Source organism: Hypanus sabinus, chromosome 10 (genome assembly GCF_030144855.1).
Source record: "Hypanus sabinus isolate sHypSab1 chromosome 10, sHypSab1.hap1, whole genome shotgun sequence".
NCBI lineage: Eukaryota > Metazoa > Chordata > Chondrichthyes > Myliobatiformes > Dasyatidae > Hypanus > Hypanus sabinus.
Genome location: NC_082715.1, coordinates 130,197,686 through 130,216,021, shown reverse-complemented (window position 1 = coordinate 130,216,021; position 18,336 = coordinate 130,197,686). Strand labels below are relative to the sequence as shown.

General features: G+C 38.7%; 1 protein-coding gene across 6 annotated transcripts in view; it reads right to left on the bottom strand.

Moving 5' to 3' along the window:
- ak9 (adenylate kinase 9) overlaps window positions 1–18,336 on the bottom strand; it is a 154,525-nt gene that overhangs the window by 122,378 nt on the left and 13,811 nt on the right. For all 6 annotated transcript variants that reach the window (XM_059982957.1, XM_059982953.1, XM_059982955.1 and 3 more), the window contains exons 3-9: window positions 17,709–17,772; window positions 17,567–17,619; window positions 16,283–16,379; window positions 12,199–12,311; window positions 5,932–6,102; window positions 634–756; window positions 430–504 (exon numbers count right to left, since the gene is read on the bottom strand). In XM_059982957.1, coding sequence (XP_059838940.1) covers window positions 430–504; window positions 634–756; window positions 5,932–6,102; window positions 12,199–12,311; window positions 16,283–16,379; window positions 17,567–17,619; window positions 17,709–17,772 — 696 coding nt within the window. The remainder of the gene's footprint in view (window positions 1–429; window positions 505–633; window positions 757–5,931; window positions 6,103–12,198; window positions 12,312–16,282; window positions 16,380–17,566; window positions 17,620–17,708; window positions 17,773–18,336) is intronic.

The following is an 18,336-nucleotide window of genomic DNA, read 5'->3' as shown; positions in this document are numbered from 1 at the left end:
TCTGTCTACACTGCTCTCTGCCTTGGTATAGCAGCAACATAATAAAACACCACACTCACACCAGACATTCTCTCTTCAACACCCTTCCATGGGCAGAAGATATAAAAGCCTGAAAGCACGTATCACCAGAATCAAGGACAGCTTCTATCCCACTGTTATAATCCAATTATACATTCCCTAGCATAAGATAGACTCCTGATCTCTCAATCTACTTTGATATGGCTTTGCACCTTACTGTCTGCCTGCACTGCATTTTTCCTGTAGCCGTACCACTTTATTTTGCTCTTAGTATTTAAATAAAAAATATACCACATCTATATACGATAGGTAAGCTTATGCCTAACTACAGTAAAGGTAAGCATGCCATAGGCAAACGTGCTGTGAATAAAATGATATTGAATCCTAAAATGCTTGAAAACAACTTCTTACCATCAAGAGTTCATTGGGTTTTCTGTTTCCATCCAGCTCTATCAAATACTGAGAATCATGATCAGCCATATAATCCTGCAATTTTTTTCAGGAGAATAGATATATTTATAAAAGCTTTAACAAAAGTGTAAACTGATACATTTCACTTCTGTGGTCTGTAAATACAATCACACCGGAAAAAACTTGCATGAAATTATTCCATACCTCTAAAGGCCTCAGCAATTTGTCTTTGTAGAGAGCTACTCGCTTTTCAAAGGTTGAAAGGATGTCTTCTGGTCTCTTTACCAAACGTGCAACAAGCTCTGGGGTCACTTCTGATTTTTCTTCCTAAGTGAAAATTTTTGATCAAATATATTTTATAAATACCTCAAGCTTTAAAGATGATTCAGATGTGAGTAGGCTTGGAATAAAACTGCAGCAAAATAAAATAAAACATTAGTATTTTACCACAGATACACAAGAGACTGCAGATGCAAAAAAACCCCACAAACTAATGAAGGAACTCAGTGGGTCAGGCAGCATCTGTGGAAATAGAAGGATGGTCAATGTTTCATATCAGCACCCAATATCAGGACAACACAAGAGACTGCAAGTGCTGTAATCCCAGAGAAAACAAGCTGGTGAAAGAACTCAGTAGCTTTGGTAGAGGCAGAGGGAGTGACGTTGATGTTTCAGGTTGAGATTCTGCATTAACTGTTCATTGTTAATATTTGACCAAGTAAAAATCAAAAACACTGCAAATGCTGGAAATCTGAAAGAAAGATAGAAAATGTTGGAAAAACTCAAAAAAAGAGAAAAAATCTTTGATGGGGTGGTCAAAATGGCAGCAATGGCTGTGATAAGATTATGATAATTTAATATGTTAATGCAGGGAGGCAACATCTGTGGAAAAAGAAACAGTTAACATTGTGGTTGAGGTACCCTCTTCAGATCTGAGAAAGAGAAATGTAAGTTAGACTAAGGAGCAGTGAAGTTAGAGGGTTATAAAGCAAAGGAAATACCTCTGATACAATGAAGTCATGTGGTAGATGGGATCAGCCAAAGTATTCGGTTATGTAACAGCAAAATAGAATATACACAGAGATAAAGGAAAAATCCATTGCAGGGAAAAATAATTCTCATGTAGACAGGAAGAAACAGTATGTTATCTAAAGTTGGAGAGTTCTATACTGTGTTTAAAAGGCTGCAAAATGTCTAAAGCTATTGCTCCTCAGGTTTGCTTTGAGTCCTGTTAGAAGTGCAAGAGGTTACAGATGCGTAAGTCAAAGTGGGAGTATAATGATAAATTAAAAAGTGGCAGATAACTGGATGTACAGCATCATTCCTGTGGACTGATTGCAGGTGTTCAACAAACAGATCATCCACACTGTACGAAAGTACACAAAATACTGTAGAAACTCAGCAGGTCAAATGACATCTATGGATGGGAATAGATATTTCAGGCCAAATCCCTTCATTTGTTAGTTTGTAAGTTCTAATAGGAGACTATAGTGTGAAAACTCAATGCAGTACACTGGACTGAAAGAAGTGCAAGTGAATTACTACTTCACCTGGGTCTCTGGATGATGAGAAGGGAATAGGTAAAAGGTAGAAGTTGCATAAAGCCTTTCACAAGTACAACTAACATATATGCAGCATGAACATCAGATCAGAATCAGAATCAGGTGTATTATCAACAGTATGTGACGTGAAATTTGTTAACTTAGCAGCAGCAGTTCAATGCAATACATAATATAGCAGAGAGAAAAAAAATAAAACATAATAATAAATAAACAAGTAAATCAATTATATATATTGGATAGATTTTAAAGAATGTGCAAAAACAGAAATGCCATATATTAAAAAAAGTGAGGTAGTGTCCAAAGATTCAATATCCATTTAGGAATCGGATGGCAGAAGGGAAGAAGCTGTTCCTGAATAGTTGAGTGTGCGACTTCAGGCTTCTGTACCTCCTACCTGATGGTAATAGTGAGAAAAGGGCATGCCCTGAGTGTTGTAAGTCCTTAATAATGGACGCTGCCTTTCTGAGACACCGGGTACTTTGTAGGCTATCGCCCAAGATGGAGCTGACTCCATCTGCAACCTTCTGCAGCTTTCTTCAGTCTTATGCAGTAGCCCCATACCAGACAGTGATGCAGCCTGTCAGAATGCTCTCCATGGTACATCTATAGAAGTTTTTGAGTGTATTTGTTGACATACCAAATCTCTTCAAACTCCTAATAAAGTATAACCGCTGTCTTGCCTTCTTTATAACTACATCAATATGTTGGGACCAGGTTAGATCCTCAGAGATGTTGACACCCAGGAACTTGAAGCTGCTCACTCTCTCCACTTCTGATCCCTTTATGAGGACTGGTATGTGTTCCTTTGTCTTACCCTTCCTGAAGTCCACAATCAGTTCTTTCGTCTTACTGATGTTGAGTGCCAGGTTGTTGCTGCGGCACCATTCTACTAGTTGACGTATCACACTCCTATATGCCCTCTCGTCACCACCTGAGATTCTACCAACAATGGTTGCATTGTCAACAAATTAATAGATGGTATTTGAGCTATGCCTAGACATACAGTCATGTGTATATAGAGAGAAGAGCAGTGGGGTGCACCAGTGTTGATTGTCAGCAAGGAGGATATGTTATCACCAATCCACACAGACTGTGGTCTTCCGGTTAGGAAGTCAAGGATCCAATTGCAGAGAAAGGTACAGAGGCCCAGGTTCTGCAACTTCTCAATCAGGATTGTGGGAATGATGGTATTAAATGCTGAGCTATAGTTGATGAATAGCATCCTGACATAGGTGTTTATGTTGTCCAGGCAGTCTAAAGTCATCTGGAGAGCCACTGAGATTGCATCTGCTGTTGACTTATTGTGGCGATAGGCAAACTGCAACAGGTCCAGGTCCTTGTTGAGGCAGGAGTTCAGTCTAGTCATGACCAACCTCTCAAAGCTTTTCATCTCTGTCAATGTGAGTGCCACTGGGTCATTATAGTCATTAATGCATCCACATTATTCTTCTTAGGCACTGGGATAACTGTTGCCTTTTTGAAGCAAGTGGGCACTTTTGCCCATAGCAGTGAGAAGTTGAAAATGTCCTTGAGTACTCCCGCTAGTTGCTTGGCACAAGTTTTCAGAACCTTACCAGGTACTCCACTGGGACCTTCTGCCTTGCGAGGTTCTTCAGTGACCCACTTAAGAAATGGGTCACTTAAGTGGGTCACTAAAGGAGTATTTAAAAAATTGGATAAATTAAATAAAATGGCAGGTGAGTGAAAGAGTGATCGAATATGAAAACTCTGAAACTTGCAATCCAACAATTCAGAATTCCCGAAATTTCAGCATCAGGCCTGCACTCACCTTCCACTCAGGTCTGCTGGTCCAGCTCTCCTTTTCTATTCACCATATCACATTCTCCTAGCACTCAATTTTATGCCTTCCTTCACTGTTATCCTAGTTATAGTTTGCATAGTTTCTCATCTGCCAGGGCCCCAGTTCCCTGGCAGTCCCCCACTTCCACTCAACAGAATTCGGGATCCCTTGCTCTCTTACTGCTCACTGGAACCCTGTTTACTGTGTTCCAACTGCTCACCTGATTACTGTTGACTACCTTAGCTTGCAATTTTCCTGGTTCTGTTTTCCAGATAAACTTAATAAGTTTGTTAAGATATTATTGTGCAATATTGTTTTAAATAAGTGAATTTGAAGTGAGTTGGAATAAGCATTAAATAAGACTGCGTAGTCTAGAAAATCTACAAGTCCAGTGGCATTCAGATCCTGACTGTGCTGGATTAACAGCTTTACTGAAGTAGGTCTTACAGGGTGCTACAAAGGACAGAGAGATAGGGTGAGGCAGTTCTGACAATCGCACTGCAAAATACTGCATATTTTGGAAATATGAAAAATTATTTAAAAATTCTAAAGGTATTCAGCAGTGAATGAAGAAAAAGAAATAATATTTCAGGTTAATGAGCATTCATTCAAAACATGATTTCTAATGCTCTTTTTACAGACTATTGCTTGGCCTGTTGAATATAAGGGATATAGAGTTTATGAAGTTTATAAGAATGAGAGATGCAGCCTTAGTGAATTTTTAAGAAATAAGGATCGGGAATTTTAATAATCAAGCTGCAGCCTGATAAGCAGTTACCTTTATTGTGCCACTCTACTGTTTTTTTAACTTACAGTACATACCCAGCCTGCCTCTGGGTGTTTAAGTTACACTGGACAACAAAAAGTTTGCTTCCCGAATACTTCTGGGTGTATCTTATGGATTTTGAGTTACTGATCATGAAAATCACCATGAAATTTCCTTATCTCGCACCATTTTTTGAAATTGCCTGTAGTTGTTATTTCAATTCATAATCCAAGTCAGATTAACTGATGCCAAGATTAAGGAAGGCATTTTTTTTTTGATCCACAAATCAAAAAGATTATCAGTGACATGCAATTCAAAGAACTTCTGGTGGAACCGGAGAAAATCGCATTGAAGGCATTCAAGGACGTTGAAAATGCTCTTGGCAACTACAGCTGGTAGACAACATGCTTCCATGAAGTTCAACATGTCATTAAAGATTCATTTTCTGAAAATCTTGGAGCTGTCAGTGAGAAATGATATCAGGGCAACTGGAATCCATCAATATTGGCTGATTATTTTTGGGTACTAAGTGAGAAGCCTCAGACACTGAGTATAAATGAAAATCATCAACAAAACATTTTTAGTTTAGTTGAACTATTGGAAAGCATCAGCACCATTATACAATTAATGCATTGTATTCAATAAAAGTTAATTTCTTGTTTCTCCAAATTCCTACATGATACAAGTAGTCTGAAATTATATTTTGAGTTCAGCTTAGAGAAGTCTATCATAAATGAAAAAAAAATTCTGAGGATGCAACACATCTGAAAAAAATTATTCTCAAATATTCTCTACTTCTTAACTCCCATAATACTAATTTATGAATTCCATTAGCAGATAATCTGGGGCTCTGAGAAAAACTACACTTTCTTCTTTAGTTCTATACTTCCACCAGTGGTTGCAATGTGAACTATGTACAAAATATAAACACGAGGAAGTCCGCAGATGCTGGAAAATCAAAGCAAAAAACACAAAATTCTGGAGGAACTCAGCAGGTCAGGCAGCAAAATAAGCAGTCATCATTTCTGGCTGAGACCCTTCTTTGGGATTATGTACAAAATACACCTGAACTTTTATGACTGCACTTCTGCACCCTTAAAGAATAAGGAAATACCATCACCTGCTGGTTTGCCTAAGTGTCATATAATGCATAGAGCTGAAAATACATTAAAGATCAAAATCTTAGAATTGGCTAGTCAACAGCCCTGTGGAAGTATCTTCATTACATAGTCTGTAGCAGTACAAGGTGGTGCCAAATGATTTTTCCACTACTGACTGGTGATAGCAATAAATGCTGTCCTTGTATTATTGCACATATCATATAAAAGGATAATGCATTGAACAGGAAAAAGGTAGGAGGGGAAAAAGCCTACTTCTTCCATCTCTTCAAATTCTTCCTCTTCCTTTGCTTCTTCCTCATTTTCTTTTTTCTGTTGTTCTCTATCTGCCTTGTCAGGATTCCATTCCACCTGTTGGTATATCCTCCCAGTCATGGGGTCTTGACGTTGCCCAGACACACGTTCACACAAGTCACCATCAGGACACTAATAATAAATTTAAAAGAAATGTTGTATAATTTTCCCTATATATCATTCTGTATTAAGTTATATTTTAATCATATCTTAATTGTTTAAATTTCTTCTCTTATTTATGTTTGATCATGAAGTAATATGGAATAGGATGGGATAGAAACCACAAAGAGTGAGAGAAACAAACCTTCGCTAAATCAAAACAGTCAAAATTTAATGCTTCTAAATTTTGTTATCTAAAAACTATCACAAATAATTTCAAACTATTAAGAGCATATTAATATTGAAACTCAAATGCTTGAAACATTTAAAATAACATTAACAAGTACCTCATTCATGTGTTGATACCTCACTCTATTGAAATAAATAGCAACACAATCCTTCCAAAAGGTCCAACTATGCACAAGATATTTGCATGGATTTCCCCACCATAAATGGTAGACAATCTCCACAACTTCCTGATGGCACAGCAAACCCCATATTTAACTTCTGAGGCCAGTTGCCAAAAACAGCAGCTAACATCTGACAGTAAATCAAGATTTCTACATTGCATGTATGTACAAACGTTTGTACATGGAAATCCCCAGAATTACGCAAGGGGACATTGGTAGTTTCATTGACAATCCCCTGCACAATCTATGACATTAAATTACTGAAGACAGTTAACAACATAAACCAAATGGACAAAACTGTAGCAAATAAATTTTAACATAGATAAATTTGAGGACATCTACTTTACATCTAAAAAATATCATGTGCACTTTCTAAACAATGAAATGTTAGAACCAGTACTGGTCCAATGATTCTTTTGAACACTTACATACATTAATAAAAACCTCTGGGCAACTGCATAAATAATCAGTAAGGTTAATGGAAAGCTGATCTTTCAATATCAACTTAAAGTATTGCCAAACTCTACAAAAGTACAGTTAGAGTGGAAAGTGGCCAGTGAAGGAGTGGAGATTTGAGGCTTTGACTCAAGAGACTTCGACGAGAAGAGGAGGAGGACGAGTTTGTTCCCAGTTAGTCTTTGCAGTGCCTCCTGAGACAGCGATGTGCCTCTCCTGTGAGATGTGGCAGTCTTGGGGGAATTCCCCTCTCACGCAGAGTCACATCTGCCAGAAGTGCATGAGGCTGGGCGATCTGGAAGACCGTGTGAGGAATCTGGAGCAGCAGCTCGGTGACCTTTGACTCATAAAGGAAAATGAGGCAGTCATAGATGACAGCTACAGGGAGGTAGTCACACCTAGGCTGCCGGAAGCAGGTCATTAGGTGACAGTCAGAGGGTGGAAAGCGAATATGAGTAGACAGGTAGTGCAGAGCACCCCTGTAGCCACTCCCCCGAATGATAAGTTTACCGTCCTGGATACTGTTGGTGAGAACAACCGACCAGGTGTGAGCCACGGTAGCAGGGCCTCTGGCACTGAGTCTGACCCTGTGGTGCAGAAGGATGGGACAGAGAAGAGGAGAGCTGTCATCACTGGAGACTCTATAGTCGGGGAGCAGACAGGAGATTTTGTGGATGTGAGAAGAACACACTCATGGTTTGTTGCCTCCCGGGTGCCAGGGTCTGGGATGTCTCTGACCGGGTGCATGACATGCTGGTATGAGAGGAAAGCAACCAGAAGTCGTGATACATGTTGGTACTAACGACATAGGGAGGAAGAGGGATGAGGTCCTGAAGTGTGAGTTTCGGGAACTAGGCAGAAGGCTGAAGAACAGGACCTCAAGGGTGGTGTTCTCAGGATTGCTGCCAGTGCTACGCGATAGTGATGGCAAGAATTGGAGCAGATAGCAGTTAAATGCGTGGCTGAGGAGTTGATGCAGGGGGCAGGGGTTTGGGATCATTGGGATCTCTTCTGGGGAAGGTGAGTCCTGTACAGATTGGATGGGTTGCACCTGAACCCGAGGGGGAGCAATATCCTGGCAGGTAGGTTTGCTAGCATGGTTCGGGAAGGTTTAAACTAATTTGCAAGGGGGATGGGACTCAGAGCAATAGAGCAGTGAAAGAAATGCATGGAATAAAGCCAGATCTAACATATAGAGAGGCTTTGAGGAAAGAGAAGCAGAATAAAGGGTGTAAAGGTAGTAAGGTAGAAGGGCTAAAGTGTGTGTACTTCAATGCAAGAAGCATCAGGAACAAAGGTAATGAACTGAAAGCTTGGATAAATACATGGAATTATGATGTAGTGGCCATTACAGAGACTTGGCTGGTACCAGAGCAGGAATGGATTCTCAATATTCCTGGATTTCAGTGCTTTAAAAGGCATGGGGGGGGGGAAGGGGAGGAGGGGTGGCATTACTGGTCAGGGATATTATTCCAGCTACAGAAAGGGTGGGTAATGTAGCAGGATCCTCTTTTGAGTCAGTATGGGTGGAAGTCAGGAACAGAAATGGAGCAGTTACTCTACTGGGGGTATTCTATAGGCCCCCCGGTAACAGCAGAGATACCGAGGAGCAGATTAGGAGGCAGATTTTGGAAAGGTGCAAAAATAACAGGGTTGTTATTATGGGTGACTTTAACTTCCCTAATATTGATTGGCACTTGATTAGTTCCAAGGGTTTAGATGGGGCAGAGATTGTTAAGTGTGTCCAGGATGGATTCCTGTCACAGTATGTTGACAGGCTGACTAGGGGAAATGCCATACTAGATCTAGTATTAGGTAACAAACTGGGTCAGGTCACAGATCTGTCAGTGGGTGAGCATCTGGGGGACAGTGATCATCGCTCCCTGGCCTTTAGTATTATCATGGAAAAGGATAGAATCAGAGAGGATAGGAAAATTTTTAATCGAGGAAGGGCAAATTATGAGGCTATAGGGTTAGAACTTGCGGGTGTGAATTGGGATGATGTTTTTGCAGGGAAATGTACTATGGACATGCGGTCGATGTTTAAGGATCTTTTGTAGGATGTTAGGGATAAATTTGTCCCAGTGAGGAAGATAAAGAATGGTAGAGTGAAGGAACCATGTGTGACAAGTGAGGTGGAAAATCTAGTCAGGTGGAAGAAGGCAGCATACATGAGGTTTAGGAAGCAAGGATCAGATGGGTCTATTGAGGAATATAGGTTAGCAAGAAAGGAGCTTAAGAAGGGGCTGAGAAGAGCAAGAAGGGGGCATGAGAAGGCCTTGGCGAGTAGGGCAAAGGAAAACCCCAAGGCATTCTTCAATTATGTGAAGAACAAAAGGATGACAGGAGTGAAGGTAGGACTGATTAGAGATAAAAGTGGGAAGATGTGCCTGGAGGCTGTGGAAGTGAGCAAGGTCCTCAATGAATACTTCCCTTCGGTATTCACCAATGAGAGGGAACTTGATGACGGTCAGGACAATATGAGTGAGGTTGATGTTCTGGAGCATGTTGGTATTAAGGGAGAGGAGGTATTTGAGTTGTTTTAAGTACATTAGGATGGATAAGTCCCCGGGGCCTGACGGAGTATTCCCCAGGCTGCTCCACGAGGTGAGGGAAGAGATTGTTGAGCCTCTGGCTAGGATCTTTATGTCCTCGTTGTCCACGGGAATGGTACAGGGTGATTGGAGGGAGGCGAATGTTGTCCCCTTGTTCAAAAAAGGTAGTAGGGATAGTCCGAGTAATTATAGAACAGTGAGCCTTACGTCTGTGGTGGGAAAGCTGCTGGAAAAAATTCTTAGAGATAGGATGTCTATGGGCATTTAGCGAATCATGGTCTGATCAGGGACACAGCATGGCTTTGTGAAGGGCAGATCATGTCTAACACGCCTGATAGAGTTCTTTGAGGAGGTGACCAGGCATATAGATGAGGGCAGTGCAGTGGATGTGATCTACATGGATTTTAGTAAGGCATTTGACAAGGTTCCACACAGTAGGCTTATTCAGAAAGTCAGAAGGCATGGGATCCAGGGAAGTTTGGCCAGGTGGATTCAAAATTGGCTTGCCTGCAGAAGGCAGAGGGTCATAGTGGAGGGAGTACATTCAGATTGGAGGGTTGTGACTAGTGGTGTCCCACAAGGATCTATTCTGGGACCTCTACTTTTCGTGATTTTTATTAACGACCTGGATATGGGGGTAGAAGTGTGGGTTGGCAAGTTTGCAGATGACACAAAGGTTGATGGTGTTGTAGATAGTGTAGAGGATTGTTGAAGATTGCAGAGAGACATTGATAGGATGCAGAAGTGGGCTGAGAAGTGGCAGATGGAGTTCAACCTGGAGAAGTGTGAGGTGGTACACTTTGGAAGGACAAACTCCAAGGCAGAGTACAAAGTAAATGGCAGGATACTTGGTAGTGTGGAGGAGCAGAGGGATCTGGGGGTACATGTCCACAGATCCCTGAAAGTTGCCTCACAGGTAGATAGAGTAGTTAAGAAAGCTTATGGGGTGTTAGCTTTGATAAGTCAAGGGATAGAGTTTAAGAGATACGATGTAATGATGCAGCTCTATAAAACTCTGGTTAGGCCACACTTGGAGTATGTGTCCAGTTCTGGTCACCTCACTATAGGAAGGATGTAGAAGCATTGGAAAGGGTACAAAGGAGATTTACCAGGATGCTGCCTGGTTTAGAGAGTATGGATTATGATCAGAGATTAACAGAGCTAGGGCTTTACTCTTTGGAGAGAAGGAGGATGAGAGGAGACATGATAGAGGTGTACAAGATATTAAGAGGTATAAATAGAGTGGATAGCCAGCGCCTCTTCCCCAGGGCACCACTGCTCAGTACAAGAGGACATTGTTTTAAGGTAAGGGGAGGGAAGTTCAAGGGGGATATTAGAGGAAGGTTTTTTACTCAGAGAGAGGTTTGTGCGTGGAATGCACTACCTGAGTCAGTGGTGGAGGCAGATACACTAGTGAAGTTTAAGAGACTACTAGACAGGTATATGGAGGAATTTAAGGTGGGGTGTTATATGGGTTGCAGGGTTTGAGGGTTGGCACTACATTGTGGGCCGAAGGGCCTGTAATGTGCTGTATTATTCTATGTTCTATGAGACTACTTGGAATACTATGAGCATTTTCTTCAAACCATATTTTAGGAATAATTTATTAGTGTTGAATGAAATTTAATCTAGATTTACCATATCTAAACTTTGAAATGGATTAAATTATCAGGAGTTCCTATTAGATCATGAACAAAATATTGCAGATGCTGGGAATTGAACCGAAACAGAAAATGTTACAAGCCAGACCAATCACTGCTATAACAGAAGAAACGAAGTTAAAGTTTCAGATATTCTGCTTCAAGGTCAATGACCCAAATTTTTGCACACTTCCAGCTTTCTACCAGCACAATTATTCTAGTGCTAATCCTATCATAAGTTGGATAGTTGGATATTAGCAGAGTTAATTCACCAGGATGTTTACTACAATGGAGCAGTTCAGTTATGAGGAGAACTTTGATTGGCTATTTTTTGTTTCCCTTGAAGCAAAGGATGCTGACAGAAGAACTGATTGAAAGATGTAATATAATGAGGGGCAAAGATATGCAGATAAAAAGATCATTTTGCCCATTGCATAAGTGACTGGATGTAAAAGACATAGGCATAAGGTAGGGGGTAGGAGGTTTAGAGAGAATCTGAAGAAGAAGGTTGGAGTCCAGAATACACTCTCTGCAGAGCTTAGGAAAGCAGAGGTTCTCATCACATTTAATATGTATTGTATTGAGATGTGTACTTGAATCACCAAGGTATAGAAGGCTATGGAGCAACTTTAATAAATGGGATTAGTGTAGATTGGTACTTGACATTTAAAAAGACATAAATAGACAAGACATGGAAGGATAGGCACCTAATTGAGGCTAATGGCTTGAAAATCACGGGCCATGACAAATATTATTAGACTCAAATGGGCCAAATGGCCTAATTCTGGTCCTAAGTCATATGATCTTAATACAGAGCCAGAATGGACCAAAGCAATTTGGGGATTTGAACACAAGCTTTAGTATTTAAATATGATAGCATTTGACAGTCAAGACTATTGTTGAGCTTAGCGACAGTAAATTAATGACTGAGTATTCAATGACACAAATGCTTATCATATTTAATAAATTCAAGACTGTCACCACAATTTTGTTACTTACCAAGCAAAACACAAAATTTTACAAGAAGATTTGAGTTTGTTGATCAATTAAGTAGTTAAATCATTTTACCTTAATATTAATAATGAAGTCAGGATTTAGATTCAGATTTTTTATGATCTCTATTTGCTCTGGAATTCCCAAATACTCCTCAGACAAAGATGGAAATCCACACAAAACGTAGCCTAAAAAGATTCATCATGAACTGTTAAAATTGTGCTTAAATATGTAAAATGTATAAATTTCCAAATCTGTACTCCTTTCCCGCTTGTTATATTTTTTAAAGGACCTAATAATTCAACTTGTTTAGGGTACCCAGACCTGCTGAAAACCCTACATCATTTATTGCTTTAAGACTTACATTTGCTTCCATAATGAGAATTGCCAAGACACCTTTGAAAAGACCATTCTTTTGTCTATTTAAGAGGGAATTTGACAGTTTTTCCCTGTCACTGCTGGGTGCACAAATCAACACTGTTGTTCATTTGAGATTGATATGCAAAAAGGGATAGAGTACTTCAAGTATGAATGTTAAAAAATCTGGCCATTCAGTCCTTCATGTTTGCTCTTTCTTTCAAACAGATATGGCATATTTTTCAGTATATTGCTATTCCCCTGCACTAAACTCACACCTCCTTTTTCCCTTAAGACCTAAAAATTTAATAATCTAAACTCTGAATATAATCAGAAGCAGCTTGGGAAATGATTCCAAAAGTTGCCTGTATTCTGAGTGAAGAAATTTCTTTCCATCTCTGTCCTGAATGGCCAACCTTGTACAGAGAGCTCTGAAATTAAATGTGCCGGCCAAGGAAAATATCGTCTTTGTTTATACCCTATGAAGCTCTGAACATCTGCTCCACTATTCAATAATTCTTGATTTATTATCCTTCTCATCCCCATTCTGCCTTCTTCCTGTAATCCTTGATGCTCTTGAGTGGTGTAATGAATTAGGCATGATGGAATGGCGGAGCAGACTCAAAGAACCAAATGGCCTAATTCTACTCCTGTGTCTATGGTCTTATAGTCTTACTTTGGTTACAAAAAGAACAGTAGGAAGTTGTATGGTGCTGACAGACAAAGCAGTATTCAGAAATATTCCCAGGTAAAATATAGATAGAGCAAGAAATATGAAGGCATGTGATATGTTGGCCCTTATTCCAATTGGATTTGAGTCCAAGAGTAGAGATGACGTGCTTGAATTACTTAGGCCCTGGATAGACATCATCTGAAACACTGAGTACAAATCTGTTCTCCCTAGGTATGGAAGTGTACACTTGCAAGGATCAGTTGTATTCACCATATACTTTTAAGTGTATTAGGAATTTGCTGCAATGTGTTGATGTAACATACAACAGAAACGGCATTCAGCAATTAAAAAGAACAAAGAATTAGACAAAATAAATTTAGAACTACAGTTATGGAAGAAATATGTGTACAATGTCCTGTGTATGTTACTCAAAATGGGTTTTTTTGGTTTGTAAGAGTAGGAATACTTCTTTGTTTAATAAGTGTTTCTCTCGCAGTTGTTTTGCTGTATACTTGTTGATATGGTAATTGTATTCATTTGTTAACCAATCAGGAATGTTATTTTGTCTTGTGAGGCTGGGAACTTGGGGGAGGGGTTTTTCGCAGGCTTTTGGGGAGAGAGCGGGAGGAAGACATCAAGGAAGGTGGACGTGTGCTGCACTGCTTGGAAGACCACCAGCGTGGTCCTAAGTGCGAAGACAGGGAGACGCCGAGGAAGGTGGACGTGTGCTGGACTGCTCGTAAGACCACCGGGGTGGTCCCAGGTATGACGGCATGGCGGTCGGATGGGTCGATTGGTTCGTTGATTGAGCTCCAACGAGTGCACTAAACAGACTGAACTTTGATAAGTTGGCGCCTTTTGTTTTTTCTATATATATATATATATACATATTGTATTGCCTAATACTCTTTTAATTTTAGTAAACTCTTTAAAGTGTATTTCATAATGGTATTTGTTGTGGGTTTGATACTGTCGGCGGGCGCAAGGCATAAACTCGATTCTCACAGGACCTGCATGTACGGGAGGTTGGTTGGTGAGTTGCTGGAACTCCGTTTCCCCTAGACATATACCAGCCTTTTGGGTAAGTGTTACATATGCAAAATATATAAATATCAGCTTGTATTTAAAATGTAAACAGCATTATAAAATAATGCTGACAATTTGTTGTTACCCATTATGCTAGTTACATACTCAAAAACTCTAACAGGTTTATCAAACATAATTTACTCATCATAAATTTATATTGGCTGCCCAATCTTATAACTTTCAAGTTGTCTATTACTATTTCCTTAAAGATAGATTCCACATTTTTTCCACTACTGATATCAGGCTAATTGGTCCATAATTTCATACTTTCTCCTTGCTTTCTTTCTTAAATAGTGGGTCTCCTTGCTTCCTTTCTTATAGTGGGGTTACATTTACAACCTATCTATATGTATGAACTACACTCAATTATATGGAGTTCTGGAAAATGACAATCATTGCATTCACTGTCTCAATGCCGTCATCAGGTCCTGGAAATTTAATGTCTTCCAGTATCATTAACTTGTCAAATACAATTTTACTTTGACAGTTGCTAATTCCTTTCAACTTCTCATTCACTCTAAATCTGTAGTTCACCCTATTTTTTCCAGAGTTTTTCAGTGACTTTTTTCATGAATAAAATAATTGTGTAATTTTCCTGGCATTTTTGTAAAGTACTTAACTTTAGATACTCTTCTGCTTCCTGGGTATTCAGTGATTTAAAAAAATATATAAGCAATCAAAATTTGTTTAGTCATTAGCATCTTTGTTGCTGTAGCCAATGAACCTGCATCCTCTTCCTGAACCCAAGGTTTTCAAATTGGCAGCCAGTTAGATCTGAGATGATTGCTTCCAATCCTAGTTTTCAAAACCCTCTTTCTACATCTGGTAATGCAATGACTTAGCTTATTTTTTGCAAAATTTTTGAGAACAAAGTGCAACTGAAGAAATGCTACTAGGCACTCTGGCTTATCCTGACACCATTGGCTTTATTTTGAGTTGGATCAAACCAGATTGTAACGGGAGATGGCATGGTGAATGACTGACATGGAAGTCATAAAAAAAAACAACCAGGTCAACTTAATGGGATAATTTTTTTAAAACTGTTCCTCACCAGAATCTGTGCAAGTGTTTCATACTATTTACCTTGCTTAAAGTTCTAATTAGCAACAAAGTTAGCTTGCCATGAGTAAGATTTTAGTCATCATACCCACAACACAAACCAAACAGATCTAAGCGCCTTTTAATCCCAGCACTAAATTGGCTGTTTATCTTAAATTCCTAAACAAAGCCATTCAATGTCAGGAAATTACAGGAACGATATTAATAAGGTTGAAAGAATGAAGAGAAGGTTTACAAGGATATTGCCAGGACTTGAGATACTGATGTAAAGAGAAAGGCTGAATAGGTGAGGGCTTTATTCCCTGGAGTGTAGAAGAATGAGGGGAGATTTGATAGAGGTATATAAAATTATAATGGGTATAGATAGAGTGAATGCAAGCAGGCTTTTTCCACTGAGGCTAGGGTTGAAAAAACCAGAGGACATGGGTTAAGGGTGAAGGGGGAAAAGTTTAAAGTTTAGGGGGGGCTTCTTCACTCAGAGAGTGTTGAGAGTGTGGAATCAGCTGCCAGATGAAGTGGTAAATACGGGCTCACTTTTAACATTTAAGAAAATCTTGGGACAGGTACATGGATGAGAGGTGTATGGAAGGATATGGTCCAGGTGCAGGTCAGTGGGACTAGGCAGAAAAATGGTTAGCCACAGCCAAGAAGGGCCAAAAGAACTGCTTCTGTGCTGTAATGTTCTATGGTTCTATGTCCTTCCCTCCCATATTGTTACAACATTCTCCAGTCCTACATCATCTGTATTCTCTCATCTGCTGATTCTTTGTCCACCTCAGTCCATTTAACAGTTAGTTCATTTGTATAATTCTTTCAAGCTTTTCTTTTGCTTTCCGGCCTTTAAAAGTTTTCTCAAATCATCTTCCAGGTAAAACTTTCAGTTAACTATCATAAGCCTGGCGTGATGTTTATTTACTTTTTCTCCTCTGTAAAGATCCATAGGGCATTTTCTACATTAAAAGTATCATTTTTAATTCTACTCACCATGATGACGAACTTCTGGGGAGCGGAGTTTGTCCAATATCAAGTTAATTACAAGCTCCTCATAGATACTTTCACCTCTAAGTAAACATTCATGAAACTGCAAGAAAACATGCTTTTTAAAAACTGTTTTCTGATAAAGTTGGTCAGCTATTTATAGCAATACATGATAAATTTTAAATTAATGTATTCAGTATTGTTGTTATTCTGGGGATTAGAGTTCATAAAAGGGAAAAAAACAAACATGATTAAAATTCAAAATATATAGTTATAAAGAATAATGTATGATTAAAAATGGTGGGAAATTCCAACTAATGTTTCTTGCCCTTGATTATTCAAAAATGGAAATGGAAGAAATTTTTGACAATTTGATTTTTTTCTCATAAATTAGAAAACCATTATTAATGAAATACTCATACTTATGGAACTCTGAAGGCTGGTATCAGAAATGCAAGGCTGATAAAAGATGCAGAGTTTTCACTTAAAGTAATAAGCTTTCCAGAGAAAAAAAAATCTGTTTTAGTGCCTTTAGTTAGAATCATCCCACTGCTGCCTATAAGGAGTACGACTGTTCTCCGAGTGGCTGTGTGGATTTCCTCCGGATGCTCCAGTTTCCTCCCACTGTCCAAAGACGTACCAGTTGGTAGGTAAACTGGTTGTTGTAAATTGTCCTATGATTAGGCTAGGATTAAATCAGGGGATCATTTGACAGCATGGCTCAGAGGGCTCAGAGGGCTGAAAGACCCCATTCCAAACTGTAGCTCAATAAACAATAAATGCATTTTTAATTTTTAATTTTATTATTTAAACAACTTGGATTTTCAGATAAAATCAATTTCATAAACTACCCCAACACGTGAAGTATGCTTGAACATTCTGTTTTTTAAAAAAAATATTCATTTTTTCTTTTAGTAAAATGATTTTGATAGTGGTGTGTGTATGATGATGAACCCATGCAGGCTACGCAAAGAGAGTGTTCCATTAGAGAATGGTCAAAAACATGAAAAATGAAGAACAAAGGTTACAGAGGGAGAGAATGTGACAGATCTTTTTTCTCCAAAGAATCGAAACACAGGGTAGTGAAAATGGAGTAAATCGGAACTTTCAAAATTGTATTGAATAAATACTTGGCAGAAAATATTCTTTTGAACAATGAAAGAAGAGCAAAGGAATGGAACTAATGGGATTGCTCTACAAAAAGCTGATGTCGATTCCATAAGATGAAGTGGATACTTCTATACTGTAACTATACTTGTGCCTTATTAATACAAAACAATATTTCTTTACCATTTTCCCTGTTTCTGTGTTTTGATCAAGGTTTTGCTGTATAAGTTCTTGAGCTGCAATCAAAATATCAATTATAAGTGATAACAGATATTTTAAAAACACACACATTTTATTATAAAATCATATTCAGGTTAATACTTACGTTCAACTAATATTGATTTCCATGCCTCTGCTAAGCTTTTAGCTAGAGTTTGTTTCCCAATGCACTGCAAAAAATGCACAGTTGATATTTATGATTCAGGACTTATCAATTTCTGACTTGTAAAGCTACTTAATTCTACAGAAGTTACTAGATATTATAAAAATCTTTTAATGTAAAATTTGGATAACATTTATTTCAAATGTAAACATACTTTATTTAACAATTTGTTGTAATACCTATCCGTGGGATTATAATTTTGTAACACTCTAGACATTGATGCAGCTGGTAAAGCAAGTTATGACAACAAATATCACTGTCCTATTAAAGGAAACATACATGGTTTTTGTAAATAAATTAGCAGACTTGACAGTGAAGTAAGAATAAACAGACAGGGATATTAAGAATTATTTGACCTGCTAGTTCCAAATCAGCAAGCTATATATTAGATAAGGCATAAAAGGGCATTGGCTTATTTATAAAGTAATTAACCTCTCGAGAACCGTGGAGAAGATTGATAGCTTTGGAAATATTAATGGTTACTGCAGGAAATGTGGCTTCTAATAATAACAATCCTGTTGAACATAAATAATATTTGAAAGCATGTAACTCTGGTTGATTAGCTGAGTTA